The 13,001-nt window shown below is 54.7% G+C and overlaps 1 protein-coding gene across 10 annotated transcripts in view; it reads right to left on the bottom strand.

Moving 5' to 3' along the window:
* Nucleotides 1–691: 691 nt before the first annotated feature.
* EIF4G3 (eukaryotic translation initiation factor 4 gamma 3) overlaps nucleotides 692–13,001 on the bottom strand; it is a 124,610-nt gene continuing 112,300 nt past the window's right edge. For 8 of the 10 annotated variants that reach the window (XM_054394957.1, XM_054394955.1, XM_054394953.1 and 5 more), the window contains 7 exons: nucleotides 10,335–10,460; nucleotides 8,322–8,403; nucleotides 6,461–6,559; nucleotides 5,046–5,192; nucleotides 3,531–3,612; nucleotides 2,213–2,359; nucleotides 692–927 (listed from right to left, as the gene is read on the bottom strand). In XM_054394957.1, the coding sequence (XP_054250932.1) occupies nucleotides 746–927; nucleotides 2,213–2,359; nucleotides 3,531–3,612; nucleotides 5,046–5,192; nucleotides 6,461–6,559; nucleotides 8,322–8,403; nucleotides 10,335–10,460 (865 nt within the window). In that variant the 3' untranslated portion in view covers nucleotides 692–745. The remainder of the gene's footprint in view (nucleotides 928–2,212; nucleotides 2,360–3,530; nucleotides 3,613–5,045; nucleotides 5,193–6,460; nucleotides 6,560–8,321; nucleotides 8,404–10,334; nucleotides 10,461–13,001) is intronic. The other 2 variants (XM_054394956.1, XM_054394960.1) reach the window with 1 other exon arrangement.

The raw sequence follows: 13,001 nt of genomic DNA on the forward strand, positions 1-13,001 counted from the left end.
ACAACAACAACAACAAAAGAGAACAACTAAAAAACAACAAAAAAGAACAACTAAAAAAAGACAACAACCAAAAAAAAAAGAACAACTAAAAAAAGGACAACAACAGAAACTAAAAAAAAGGACAAGAACAACAAAAAATAACAACTAAAAAAAAGGACAACCAAAAAAAGAACAACTAAAAATATAAAAAAAAAAAAACAAAAAAGAATAAAACAAACAAACAAACCAACCCAAAAAACAACCCCAAAAAGAGATTAAGCCAGAAAATATTTTCTATAAATAATTACAGCTTGTTTTGGTTTAGTGCTCCCAAGCCCTCAGGGGTTGCAACTTTTACTTCGTTCGTTTATTTCTTTCTTTCTTTATTTAATAGTTTTGTTCAAGTACCTCTGGGTGCTTCCTTTCGTTTGTTTCGTTGCCTCCACGGTCACCACCAACCTCTGTGGTTTTAGGCTCTAAAAGAAGAGTTTGTTGGTTTTTTTTTTTTTCTGAACCTCTCCCACTGGTGCACGATGTGGGCAAGGGGTGTGGGGTGGTCTGCTCCAGAGTTGGCCTTTGCTGCACTGCGATTGGCGAAGACGTGAAACGCTTTAAAAAAATACTTAAACTGTTTGGGGTTTTTTGTCTGGTTTTTTTTTTGTTGTTGTTGTTGTTTTGTTTCTTTTTTTTTTTTGTGTGTGTGTGGGTTTTTTTCTGTATGTTTGCAATTTGTTCGTTTGTTTGTTTTCTCTCCTCTGTTTAAGTGTTAATTATCCTCCGACTCCTCCTCGGCCTCCCGCAGCCAGGTGAAGAAGGCGGTGACGGACTTCAGCGCCACCCCTTTGCCGTTCTGCTCCGCTGGGTCCTTGCTGCTCTCCCACTTGTAGAAGGCATCCTCTGAAATCACCTCCTCGTCGTACAGGCAATCGAAAAACATCCTCAGCAGATCTGCAGGGATGGGGATGACAGAGGGGGGAACAGCTGTCAGACTGCAGGGATGGGGAGCAGGGAAATCAGCTGCCAGGGATGGAGAACAGCTGCCAGAGTGCACTGCAGGGATGTCAGCCTGCACTGCAGGGATGGAGAACAGCTGTCAGAGTGCACTGCAGGGATGTCAGCCTGCACTGCAGGGATGGAGAACAGCTGTCAGAGTGCACTGCAGGGATGGGGAGCAGGGAAATCAGCTGCCAGGGATGGAGAACAGCTGCCAGAGTGCACTGCAGGGATGTCAGCCTGCATTGCAGGGATGGAGAACAGCTGTCAGAGTGCACTGCAGGGATGGGGAGCAGGGAAATCAGCTGCCAGGGATGGAGAACAGCTGCCAGAGTGCACTGCAGGGATGTCAGACTACACTGCAGGGATGGAGAACAGCTGTCAGAGTGCACTGCAGGGATGTCAGCCTGCACTGCAGGGATGGAGAACAGCTGTCAGAGTGCACTGCAGGGATGGGGAGCAGGGAAATCAGCTGCCAGGGATGGAGAACAGCTGCCAGAGTGCACTGCAGGGATGTCAGCCTGCATTGCAGGGATGGAGAACAGCTGTCAGAGTGCACTGCAGGGATGTCAGCCTGCATTGCAGGGATGGAGAACAGCTGTCAGAGTGCACTGCAGGGATGGGGAGCAGGGAAATCAGCTGCCAGGGATGGAGAACAGCTGCCAGAGTGCACTGCAGGGATGTCAGCCTGCATTGCAGGGATGGAGAACAGCTGTCAGAGTGCACTGCAGGGATGGGGAGCAGGGAAATCAGCTGCCAGGGATGGAGAACAGCTGCCAGAGTGCACTGCAGGGATGGGGAACAGAGGAACAGCTGCCAGAGTGCACTGCAGGGATGGAGAACAGCTGCCAGAGTGCACTGCAGGGATGTCAGACTACACTGCAGGGATGGGGAACAGGGGGGAACAGCTGCCAGACTGCACTGCAGGGATGGGGAACAGGGGAGGCAGCTGCCAGCCTGCAGTGATTAGGAACAGTGTGGGGACAGCTGCCAGACTGCACTGCAGGGATGTCAGACTGCACTGCAGGGATGGGGAACAGGGGGGAACAGCTGCCAGACTGCACTGCAGGGATGGGGAACAGGGGAACAGCTGCCAGACTGCACTGCAGGGATGTCAGACTGCACTGCAGGGATGGGGAACAGGGGGGAACAGCTGTCAGAGTGCCCTGCAGGGATGGGAACAGGGGCACCAGCCCGACAGTGTCAGGGCTCAGATTCCCAGCACACAGACACCACTTACTAGGAGGCTGATCAAGTTTTACTATTGATGCTTGTAGTGCATAAAGTGCTTGTAGTTCCTTCTCCGTGTCTGAGTCCAGGTACTTGAGCAGGATGGGCACTCTCTGCTTGATCACAGCGGTGTCCACACGGAAGCTGGAAGAGTCCGCTGAGGGCAGAGGACAACAGGGTCACCTCTGGCACGTGGCAGTGGGACAGCTCCTTCATCACCTTTGTGGGCTCAAGCCACAGGTTAGTGTGGAGGGAACAACAGATCAAGGGCTGCTCCTGGAGCTCTGGGATCTTCCCCCTCCCCAAAGCCCACTTTGCACAACTCTGGCTCCAGCACTTTCTGACATATACAGACAGATACAGCCTTGCTGTCAGTGCAGATCTTTGTGCTTCCACAGGCAGCTGGCAGGGCCAAAGCACAAACAATGGCTAGGGCTGAAATGTCAGGCCACAGTCCTGGGACCAGTGCTGAGCTCCCCAGTTCAAGAGAGACAGGGAGGCTCCAAAGCTGCTGAGGGGCCTGGAGCAGCTCTGTGAGGAGCAAAGGCTGAGAGCCCTGGTGCTGAGAGCCTGCAGAAGAGCAGCCCCAGAGGGGAGCTGAGCAATGCTCAGCAAGAGCTAAAGGAGCTGTGGGGGGCAAGAGGCTGGGGCCAGGCTCTGCTCAGTGGTGCCCAGGGACAGGCCAAGGGGCAGAGGGCACAAAGTGGAACCCAGGAGGTTCCACCTGAACAGGAGGAGAAAGTTGTTTGGTGTGAGGGTGCTGAGCCCTGGAGCAGGCTGCCCAGAGAGGTTGTGGAGTGTCCTTGTGTGGAGAGCTTCCAACCCTCCCTGGGCATTGTGCTCCTGGGCAAGCTGCTGTGGGTGCCCTGCTGGAGCAGGGAGGTTGGACTGGCTGAGCTCCAGAGGTCCCTCTCAGCCCCACCCTGCTGAGATGCTGTGACCCAGGGTGGCTCTTCCGCTGCCCACGCTGCCAGCTTGTGCCTGGCACTCTGTGCTGGTGCCCACAGGTGCTCACTGGCACAGGGGTGGAAGTGCTGAGTGCCTTAGTGACATCTGGGGACACCTTCCCCAGAACAATCAGTGACTGAGCTGGCAGCACTCAGAGCCACCTGAAACATCTGCTCCTGGGGGGTCACTGCGACACTCCACAGCCCTGGGCGCAGCCTAAGGGGAGCTGCTCCCCAGCACTGGAACTCAGTGTGCTGCCCAAGCCTGAGTGCTGACAGAACACTGCCTCGGGGTGGGGGAGAAGGGACAGAAACCTGAACAATCTGAAGCTGTCCTTGGCAGGGTTGCTCTGCCTGGTGCTTGCCCTGCAGGTTACTCACCTATAATAGCTGCTTTACAAACTGCTGTCATTAAAGCTCTAAGGAATGTAGGTGAACTCATCTGGCTCTCATCTAGATTAGCCTGAAATCAAGAGCAAACGGAGCAGTTCAGAACACAGCCCTGTGGGAGGGCTTCCAACACCCACCAGCAAGCTCCAGCTCAGCAGAAATCCCCCCCCAGCCCTCAGCCACAGCTCAGCCTCCCCATTCACTCCCCCAGAGCAGCTCAGGTGCCTCAGCACACAGCAGCAGTTCTGTGCCCAACACACGCAGCTCAGCACCCCCACGAGCAGTCCTCTGTCTGCAGAAGCAGCCACCCCAGCCAGGAGGGCTCCAGCCATGCCCTGCCAGGTTTTCTGAGAGCTTTAGGCTCTTCCAGCCTGCTCCTTGGGTGGGGACTTGCTGCCTTTGTGGAGGACACTGCATGGAGATGTCACTTGCCCAAGGCTGCAAAGAGCCCATGGGTGGCACTGGGTTCTCAGCACTGCTCTGCTCCCCATGCCTCTACCAGCAACAACAAAAAGACATTTCCAGCACTGCCCCAGCCATGGAAGTCACTGAAGTGAGGCTGCAAGAGCAGCCCTAACCCAATCAGATCTAAATTGATCTAAATCAATCAGTTTGGGTGCAACTGCAGGCAGCAGATGAAGTATTGGCTGACAGGATGCAGCCAGAGGGAGAGGGCCAAAGCTCACTGGCTGCCAAGGCCTTTTCTTTAGCTTCTCTTACAGTGCCTGGGAAGGTGCAAGTGCCCTGAGGGCCTGCCCAGGGTGCTCTGGGGGGGAATTGGCACAGGGGATGCTGTTAAAAAGCAGTGAGCAGCTGTTATCCTCTGCTTTGGGCAGAAATCATGGAGCAGAGTACTGGGGCTAGGAGGTAATAAGTAGCATAAAGTCTACAGCACTTTGGGGCTGCTGAGCCTGGAGAAGAGCAGCCCCAGAGGGGAGCTGAGCAATGCTCAGCAAGAGCTGAAGGACCTGTGAGGGGCAAGAGGCTGGGGCCAGACTATTACCAGTGTGCCCAGGGACAGGCCAAGGGACAAGGGGCACAAACTGGACCCCAGGAGGTTCCACCTGAACAGGAGAAAGTTGTTTGGTGTGAGGGTGCTGAGCCCTGGAGCAGGCTGGCCAGAGAGGTTGTGGAGTGTCCTTGTGTGGAGAGCTTCCAACCCCCCCTGGGCATTGTGCTCCTGGGCAAGCTGCTGTGGGTGCCCTGCTGGGGCAGGGGTTGGCCTGGATGAGCTCCAGAGGTCCCTTCCAACCCCACCACGCTGGGATGCTGTGATTTAAGAGGCAGTCACACACTTAATGGCTAAAACCCTTTCTTGCTGAAGCTGCCTGTGAAATAGCTGCTGCCTGATGAACTGCTGCTTTGAGTTCTTTGATTGCACAAATCCAATCATCTCCATGTCCTGTGCCTGGGGAGGAGCCTGCAGAGCTGCTCCTTGAGGTGAGGAAATATTTCCAAAAGCTGCTAATGAACTGTGTGCAGGGAGGGTGAGAAGAGTCCTTGTACCTCTACCCAGTCAAAGATTTGTTCATCATTGGCCTTGTCCTCCACGATGAGTTTCTCCAGCTGCTTGCTCAACTCTTCTGCAGAGAGTTCTTTCTCTGAAAGTGCTTCTGAGGGACTGGAACTGTCGGACTCGGTGAAATCCAACTTCTGCAACACCAGAAGTGATGATGAGAGTTGGTTAAATGCACTTCCCAGGCTGGGTGACACCAGACTGAGCCTTCATGCTGCTTTCTGGCCTCTCTCAGCTGCTAAGTTATCATCACAGAGAGCCTTGGTCTGTTCCAGAGGCCAGAGAGGGTTTTACAGACACCTGGGGACCACCTTATCCAGCAGCTCAGAGTGACTCCAACCCAGCTCACTGCAGGTGTGCACAAAATAAAGGGAGTGCTGCTCAGCTGGAGCCCCAGGGAGCTGGACTCCACTCACCAGAGCTGACATCTGCTGCAGGAAACTGCAGCCAACACCCCAAAATGCAACAGAAGATCTACAGCCCCAGGCCACAGTAATCAGTTTCATTTCCTGCACTGCAGCACTTCCAAAGTGCTGAAACCTGGCAGTGGATCCCCTGGAGGTCCAAAGGGAGACCTCCAGCTTCTTCCTCAGGAGCACCACCAGCAAGAGCTGCAAGATGTCCTGTGTCAGACCTGGCTCCTCTCAGCTGTGAAACTGCCTGGGACCTCAACATGGGGTGGGATGGGAGGGTAATTGCTGCCCTTTATACAGGGACCTGGTGGAGCAGGGCCAGAGGAGGTCACAGCAATGCTGGCAGGGCTGGAAGCCCTCTGCTGTGAGGCCAGGCTGGGGGAGCTGAGGTTGTTCAGCCTGGAGAAGGCTGCACAGAGACCTCCTGGTGGCCTTTAAAGGCTATTCAGAAAGCTGGGGACAGACTTCTCAGGACCTGTTGTGCCAGGACAAGGGGGCATGGAGAGAAGGGAGAAAATGTTTGACCCTGAGGGTGGTGAGAGCTTGGCCCAGGTTGCCCAGAGGTGGGAGCTGCCCCATGGCTGGAACCATTCCAGGTGAGGTTGTCTGGGGCTCTGCTCTAGTTGGAGATGTTCCTGCTGACTGCAGGGGGTTGGACTGGATGAGCTTTGAAGCTCCCTTCCAACCCAAAGAATTCCATGATTCTCTGATCCTGGCCCTGCTGCAGATGGCCTCTGCTTGTTGCAGAGCTCTTGCTCGAGTTCCTTCTGCAGCTGGAGGGAGGGAGCTGCCCATGGGAGCCAGTGGACAGCAGACACCTGCCTGGGCTCTGAGCAGCCAAACCTTGCTGCTGGGGTTCCCCAAGGGAGGTGCTGGAACAGCCTAACCCCAGCTGGGGAGGGAGGCTCTTCAGCCCACATCCCATCCCAGCCAGACATGGGCTGTGGGGCCAAGCATCAGCGTGCCCAGACTGCAGCTTGCTGTGCACTCACTTGTTCCATGAGGAAGGTCTGCACATCCTCCCCTTCGGGCAAGTAGTCCTTCCAGCTGAGGCCAGACTCCCTCCATAAGGCTCCCACTTTCTTATGGCTCTGGAACACAAAGAGTTTGCTCATTGGAAGGAGAGGAGGGAGGAGCAGGGGAGCTCAGGCAAGCTGGAGTGGTGCAGCTGTGCCAGGAGAGTTCAGAAGGGTTCAGCCACCACAGCTGGTGCCTGGCAACCAGGGGAGGACACCTCCAGCCCCCCTGCAGGAGAGCCACAGCTCTGCACATCTTGTCAGCTGCTGATGGGGAAGAGACAAGGCAGAAGGTGACACGTGGGGAGTGGCAGCAACTTCAGCCAGAGGTTACCTGTGGGAGGGAGGTGCTGGGACCAGGCACAGAGTGCCACAGCTGCCACCTGGAGAGCTTAGAGTCTTCTCCTGCCTGTGTCATGAGCTTCCTCCCTGACTCAATCTCCCTCTGCCTTGACGGGAAGGCAGCAGCAAATGAGCTGCTCTGAGAACAGCATTACTCAGGTGGCTGCTTTCTGTGCAGAGATTCCAGGCAGATGATGCTCAGCTCTCTCCTCATTTCCCAGAACTCAGAGCAAACCTCCAGCAGTGCCCCTCTGCAGCACTCCCAGCACAGCCTCCTGCAGCCTCTCCTGCCACAGTGACCTTCTGGTGTCCTGCCCAAGGTGGCACAATGTACAGCTCTGACAGACCCCCCAGGAGCAACCCAAAAGCTCTGCCAACACCTTCACCTTCTAGCAGCTGCACAAGGGAGGCCACTGCAGAGCCCAAGTGGCACCAGCAGCCTGGGCTGCAGTTTCCAAAGCAGGTTGTGAGCTCAGGTTTGCAGTCCAGAGCACCAAGAGCTACCTGTGCATGGCTCCTGCTGCAGTTCATCAGGGCCTGCAGGGAGGAACCTGATTTTACACTGCAACACCCTGAGTCCAAGTGCTGGTCTGGATGAGATCAGCTTAGAAAGCTGTGGCAGGAAGAGAAAGCCAAGGCTGTGCTTCCACCTCCAAAGCACAGCACAAGAGAGCAACAGAGGCAGGAGAGTCAAATAAAGAAACACCAAAGCCACTGTCTGCACTGCTGGACTGAAATGCTCCTGGAACATTCAACCCTAATGGAATGCATGCTGGGAAAAGAACAACAACAAGTAAACCAAAACAAAAGGGCAAGTGAGGGGTTTTGGAGGGCTGGAAACAGACACTGTCCAAAGTGCACTCTTCAGCTGGATGAAAAAGAAAACCAGAGAGACAAAAAAAAAAAAAAAAAAAAAAGGAAAATACAAAATGGGGAGAGAGGAGCTGCAGGGGAGCCCACCAGACAGGCTGGCACACGACTGAGAGGTGTGAAGAGAGCTCTAGGAGTTAGAGGGTGACAAGGTGGCACTACCCCTAGTGCTGGGTGACTCCTAAGAGCTGGCAGGGTGAGTTTGGAGAAGCAGCCAGCAGCCTGAGAGGGCCACCTGAAGCTTATCCACACCCCCAGAACCTCTCTTGTTCTCTCACAACCATTTCCAGCACTTGCTGCTTCTGGCCAGCCCAGAAATGCCTTGGGAAGGTTCCCTCTTGCAGCACTGCAGCACTCTGCCTTCTGCAAGAAGCCAGCTGCAGAGGGAGCTGCAAAAGGGAAAAGTGATGAGAAGATAAAAAATAGTTTAAAAAAAAATGAGTTAACTTTGTGGCACCTGGCAAGGCTGGGGGGGAGGAGGAGGAGGAGGAGGAGGAACAGGCAGCTTCCCTAGGTTCTCTGGCCTGGCTGGCCCCAACCCTAAGGATCTTCAGGTGGGAAATGTGGATCTGTCATGCATGGCCATGCCCTGCCTGCACCCCAGGGCAGCACACTGGGCACTTACCATTTGTTTGCATAGAAGGTGCAAGATTTCAGCAAGCAAGACGCCAGCTCTTCCCACAGGAAGCAAAGGTTTGCTAAATTCTCTGGAATGGAAGGAAAACAGAGAGGGATCCTCACCACCTGCACTGCCTGCAGGTGCCTGCCCCCTCACAGAATCACCCAGCTTGGAAAAGACCTTTAAGATCATCAAGTCCAACCATAACCCAACCACCATGACCACTAAACCACATCCTGAAGCACCCCAGCTACAGCTTCTTCAATCATTCAGGCTGGCAAAGAGCTCTAGAGACCCTTTCCAACCATCAACCCAACACCACCATGGCCACCAAACTGTGTCCCAATGTGCCACACATTTCCTGAGCAGCTCCAGGGATGGGGACTCCACCACCTCCCTGGGCAGCCTCTTCCAGTCCCTGACCACTCTCTCACTACAGAAATTGTTCCTCATGTCCAACCTAACCCTCCCCTGGCACAGCTTCAGGCCATTTCCTCTCCTCCTGCCACTGCTTACCTGGGAGAAGAGACCAACCCCAGCCTCACTGCAGCCTCCTTTCAGGCAGCTCTAGAGGGCAATGAGGTCTCTCCTCAGCCTCCTCTTCCCCACACTGAACACCCCCAGCTCCCTCAGACACTCCTCTAGGATGCTCTCCCAACCCCTCCCCAGCCTTGCTGCTCTTCTCTGGATGCCCTCCAGCCCCTCAGTGTCTCCTGTCCTGTGGTGCCCAGAACTGAACCCAGTGCTCAAGCTGTGGCCTCACCAGTGCCCAGTCCAGGGGCACCATCCCTGCCCTGCTCCTGCTGCCCACACTGCTTTGATCCAGGCCAGGCTGCTGGTGGCCTTCTTGGGCACCTGGGCACAGCCTGGCTCCTGTCCAGCCACCCACCAGCACCCCCAGATCCTTTCCCCTGGGCAGTTTGCAGCCACTCTGCCCCCAGCCTGTGGCATTGCTTGGGGTTGCTGTGACCCAAGTGCAGGACCTGGCCCTGGGTCTTGTTCAGCCTCATCCCATTGCCAGACAGGGGACAGTGATCAAAACTGAGGCAAGGAAATCAGCTCCAACTTCTGCCAGGGGTGGAGGGTTTGGTGCAGGGTTTGGACAAAGCCAACTGCAGTGTGCAGAGCTCTTCCCACAGCAGGGCTGACCACAAAGGGTGGATTTGATTTTTCTGTGACCTCAAATCCCTCATTTCTGTGCAGCAGGACCCTTTTTTGGGCTTTTCTAAACCCAAGACTTACAGGAAAAGGGAACCATGCAGCTGGCTTCTAGTGAATCCCCCCAGCACAGTGGGACCTGTACAACACAGAACCTCTGCTCCTGGAAGCAGCTTCCAGCCCTGCAGGAGAGGTTCTGTGCCTGTTGAAGGTGCTGCCCTGGAGGGAGTTATCACACCCTGAGACTCCTGCATCCTACCTCACTCTCTGCACACAGCTTCAGAGAATTCTAGAATGGGTTGGGTTGGGAGGGACCTCAAAGCTCATCCAGTCCCAACCCCCTGCCATGGGCAGGGACACCTCCCCCCAGCCCAGCTTGCTCAAGGCCTCATCCAGCCTGGCCTTGAGCACCTCCAGGGAGGGGACATCCACAGCCTCCCTGGGCAACCTGTTCCAGTGTCTCCCTGCCCTCACTCCCAAGAATTTCTTCCTCATCTCCACTCTAAACCTGCCCTTTTCCTGCTTCAGTCCATCCCTTCTCATTTAATTCCCACAGCCTCAGGGTGCTCTCAGCTGCACAACACTTGGGGACTTTTTAGCTCAGCTGAACTGAAGAGGATTGCAGGAGATCTCTGGAGAAAAGGTTCAGCCCTGAGGGGTGTCTGGAGAGCAGGAGAGCAGTGAGTTCCTTTCCCACCACAGCTTGCAGCCATGATGTGCAGCAAGGATTCTGTCAGCTCCTGGAGAGGCTGCAGCCCTGACACTGCTGGTCTGGGATCTGCTGCTGGGAGCCAGGCTGGCAGCACACAGCACAGGCAGGCAGAAGGCTCAGCCCAGGCTGCAAGGAACAGCTCTGCTTACTGTATAAGTTCTCTCATAGAGATTCCTCCTTCTTTTAACATGGGGGTCACCAACTCAGCCAGGTACAGCCAGATATGGGGGATGTCTATGGCCATGTCATCTGCCAGCTCCAAGGTGTCTGAGAAGCTTGAAAAGAGAAGGAAAAAAATGTCAATAAATGTAAGTGGAGACTTGGTCTGCAACTCTGCCTTCAAAAATCTTCTGGGGGAGACAAGAAAGAGGAGGAAAAGAGAGGAGAAGGAGAAGGAGAAGGAGAAGGAGAAGGAGAAGGAGAAGGAGAAGGAGAAGGAGAAGGAGAAGGAGAAGGAGAAGGAGAAGGAGAAGGAGAAGGAGAAGGAGAAGGAGAAGGAGAAGGAGGAGAAGAAAGAGGAGAGGGAAGAAAGGAGAGAGGGGAGAAAAGAAAGAGGGGAGAAAGAGGAGAGGGGAGAAAGAGGAGAGGGGAGAAAGAGAGGAGAAGAGGAGAAAGAGAAAGAGGAGAGAAGAGGAGAGAAAGAAGAGAAGAGGGGAGAAAGAGAGAGGGAGAAGGAGAGAGGGGAGAAAGAGAGAGGAGAAGGGAGAGAAAGGAGAAAGAAGAGGGAGAAAGAGGAGAGGGGAGAAAGAGGAGAGGGGAGAAAGAGGAGAAGGGAGAAAGAGGAGAAGGGAGAAAGAGGAGAAGGGAGAAAGAGGAGAAAAGAGCAAGAGGAGAAAGAGGAAAAAGAGGAGAGAGGAGAAGAGAGAGGAAACAAGAAAATAAAGAGGGGAGAAAAGAAGAAAGGAAGGAAAAGAGGAAAGAGGAGAAGAAAGAGGAATGAAGGGCATCACAAAGGTACCAACCCCCTCCTGCCATCCTATGCCTTCAGTGCTATCCTATGCCAGCAGTGAATGTCTCTGCAGTCACAGGGGCAGTGTGTGGAAAGGGCACTTCAGAGCCATGCTGAAAGCTGCATCTAAAGCATTCCTGGATGCTCCAGGAGGGAGTCATTGGCTAACTGCAAAGTCTGTACAGCTGCACAGGAGCTGTGCTTGGAAACACAAACTTGGCTATGAGTGGAGCCCTCCTAAAGGGATCCAACCCTTCTGCAGAAGGAGGTAAAGGAGGCCAGAAGCACAAATGTAAGCAGCCAAATGTCACCCCAGATGCATGTGACACAGCACCAGAAAATGCTGAGAGCAGCAGAGGGAGGATTCCACCCAGAACACAAACCACAGCAGGACAAGTTACAAACCCAGTGCCCAGCTCTGGAGAGAGGCCTTCCAGAACTGCTAAAAATTTTCTTTCTGGTCAAAGCCTTGCAGGTGGCTTCCCTGCCCAGGCCTGGAACAAGGACATCATTTCTCTGGCTCTCCTGCTAGCTTTCAGCAGGATTCCTTTCTCCCTGAGAACTCTGGGGGCCAGGTGAGTGACTAGAGAGAGGTTTGCTCCTGAGCTTCCAACCCAGAGAATCACAGAATGGCTCAGGTTGGAAAGGACCTCAGAGATCATCTACTGCAAACCTCCCCAGGCAGGGACACCTCTCAGCCAGACTCAGCTGCTCAAGGCCTCATCCAACCTGACCTTGAACACCCCCAGGCAGGAGGCAGCCACAGCCTCCCTGGGCAGCCTGTGCCAGAGTCTCACCAGCCTCACACTGAAGAACTTCTTCCTCAGCTCCACTCTAACCCTGCTCTGCCTCAGCTTCAAACCATTCCCCCTTGGCCTGGCTCAGACACCCTCAGGAAAAGTCTCTCTGCAGCCTTCCTGCAGGATCCCTTCAGGTCCTGGCAGGCAGCTCTGAGGTCCCCCTGGAGCCTTCTCCTCTCCAGGCTGCACACCCCCAGCTCCCTCAGCCTGTGCTCACAGCAGAGCTGCTCCAGCCCTTGGAGCATCTTTGTGGCCTCCTCTGGCCTCACTCCACAGCTCTGTGTCCTTCTGTGCTGGGGACACCAGAGCTGGAGGCAGGATTGGAGGTGAGGTCTGAGCAGAGCAGAGCCCAGGGGCAGAATCCCCTCTGCTGCCCTCTGCCCACACTGCTCTGGCTGCAGCCAGCACACAGCTGCCTGAGGGCTGCAGGAGGGCACTGCTGGCTCCTGGGGAGCTTCTCCTTTGCTTTGTTCTTTGTGTCCTCAGCCAGCCAGGCTGGCCCAGGTGACTCTGCCTGAAGCTGGTGTCCTGTCAGGTGTCTCTGCAGAGCTGGCTGTGAGCAGTGCTCATCCCACAGCAGCCTGGCAGGGGTGACTGGGTGCAGTGCTTTTGGGGTCCTGCTGTGCCCACTGAACTCCCCTTGCCCTCTCATCACCTTCAGGACCTGTTTCACTTTCTCCATGCCACAATCAGGCTGCAGCTCTCACTGTTTCACCAAGGTCCTACTTACCTGGCATCACAACCACTTTTCCTCTCTCTGGGAATGGCTTCCATCCCAATCCATCATGGAAATGACCACCCCAAACCAATCCTTTTGACCATCACTGACTGTGTGCACTCAGACCAGTGTGCTCCCTGGAATCATGGAATTGTCTGGCTTGGAAAAGCCCTCCAAGACCATGGAGTCCAACCAGCAACCCACCATGGCCACAGGTTTCCTGAACACCTCCAGGGAAGGGGACTCCCTGGGCAGCCTGTGCCAGTGGGCTGTGGATTCCCTGGGGATGTGTTATTTTTGCTCCTGTTCCACACACTTTTGAAGCCAGACTGCCTCAGCTTCTCCTGTG

Source organism: Indicator indicator, chromosome 32 (genome assembly GCF_027791375.1).
Source record: "Indicator indicator isolate 239-I01 chromosome 32, UM_Iind_1.1, whole genome shotgun sequence".
NCBI lineage: Eukaryota > Metazoa > Chordata > Aves > Piciformes > Indicatoridae > Indicator > Indicator indicator.